This window comes from Lampetra fluviatilis, unplaced genomic scaffold (genome assembly GCF_964198595.1).
Source record: "Lampetra fluviatilis unplaced genomic scaffold, kcLamFluv1.1 SCAFFOLD_286, whole genome shotgun sequence".
NCBI classification, from domain to species: domain Eukaryota; kingdom Metazoa; phylum Chordata; class Hyperoartia; order Petromyzontiformes; family Petromyzontidae; genus Lampetra; species Lampetra fluviatilis.
In genome coordinates, this window is record NW_027621486.1 from 108,316 (window position 1) to 110,000 (window position 1,685).

The 1,685-nt window shown below is 66.5% G+C and overlaps 1 protein-coding gene across 1 annotated transcript in view; it reads right to left on the reverse strand.

The window, feature by feature from the left end:
• The window catches only part of LOC144955319 (uncharacterized), a gene marked incomplete at its 5' end in the record, with an annotated part of 4,380 nt that continues 2,695 nt past the window's right edge, over positions 1-1,685 (reverse strand). The window contains one exon of the mRNA XM_078885570.1: positions 1-1,014. Within this exon, the coding sequence (XP_078741696.1) occupies positions 136-1,014 (879 nt within the window). The remainder of the gene's footprint in view (positions 1,015-1,685) is intronic.

Here is a 1,685-nt window from a genome sequence, read left to right on the forward strand (position 1 = left end):
GTGACGTCATTGTCATCGTTGTTGTTGTTGACGTCATCATTGTTGTTGTTGACGTCATTGTTGTTGTTGACGTCGTCATCGTTGTTGGCGGTCGCGACGGCCGAGATCCGTTTGGCTCTTTTCGCCGCCGTAGATTTACCAGCGGCCCTCCCCTTGCCGCCCTTGCCGCCCTTCTTCCCGACCTTCCCGACCTTCCCGGCCTTCCCGGCGGCGCCCGTCTCCCCGGTGTGCCCCTTCTGGTGCCGCCGCAGGTGCGTGGACCTGGTGAACGTGCCCTGGCACACGGTGCAAACGAACGGCTTCTGTCCGGCGTGCGACTCCTCCTGGTGCCGGCGGAGCTCGCCCAGCCCGGCAAAGCGCGCCGAGCACACGGAGCAGCGCACCGACACCACCGCCGGTGACCCCCCCCCCTCCCCCCCCTCCCTCGCCGATCCGGTGAAGCGCGCGCCGGTGCCGGCCCAGCTGCCCCGACTCGGCAAACTCCCGCGGGCAGTCGGGGCAAGCGTACGGCCGCTCCCCGCTGTGCGTGCGCTCGTGCTTCCGGAGGTTCCCCCGGTCGGCGAACCTTCGGCCGCACTCGGCGCAGCCGTGCGGGCGCTCCCCGGTGTGCCCGCGCCGGTGCTTGCGGAGGTTCCCCCGGTCGGCGAAGCGTCGGCCGCAATCGGCGCAGGGGTACGGCCGCTCCCCCGAGTGCGTGCGGCGATGCTTGAGCAGCGAGCCCGGCACGGAGAAAGCCCGTCGGCACTCGGGGCACTCGAAGGGGCGCTCCCCGGTGTGGGTGCGCCGATGCTTGTGCAGCGTGCCCGAGTCGGCAAAGCGTTTGCCGCACGCCGGGCAGGGGAAAGGTCTCTCGCCGGAGTGGGTGCGGCGGTGCTTGCGAAGCGAGCCCGACACGGAGAAGCGTTTGCCGCAGTCGGGGCAGACGTAGGGGCGCTCGCCCGTGTGGGTGCGCTCGTGCTTCGTGAGGTCGCCGCGGTGGTCCGTGCCGTAGGGGCAGTGGGGGCAGCCGTGACGCTTGGTGGACGGTGGGGAGGGGGAGGGGGGGGAGGGTGGGGAGGGGAGGGGAGGGAGATGGGAGATTGTAGGAAGCTCCATTGCTTGGGGGTGGTGGTTGTGGTGATGGTGGTGACGGGGGTGATGGTGGTGGTGATGGTGGTGGGGGTGGTGGGGGTGGTGGTGGTTGTGGTGACGATGGTGGTGACGATGATGGTGGTGATGGTGATTGTGGTGGTGACTGTGGTGGTGGTGGTGACGGGGGTGGTGGTGGTGGTGGTGACGATGGTGGTGGTGATGGTGGTTGTGGTGACGGGGGGATGGGGGGGGACTTGGAGGGGGCTGCAGAGAAGGACGGAGAATCAACAACTTAGTGATGGTGACGATGGTGGTGACGGTGGTGACGATGATGGTGGTGGTGACGATGGTGGTGGTGACGATGGTGGTGACGGTGGTGACGATGGTGGTGACAGTGCTGGTGATGATGGTGGTGGTGATGATGGTGGCGATGGTGGTGACGATGGTGGTGACGATGGTGGTGGTGATGTAAGCCCTTTCCACGTAACTCACTCACTCGCTCACCCACTCACTCGCACACCTACCAACCCACAACAACAACCGCCATTCTCCACTCAGTGGCAGTGACGTCACCACGACGCCTGTGCCAGGCTAGGTGCACGTTGAGGCTATCA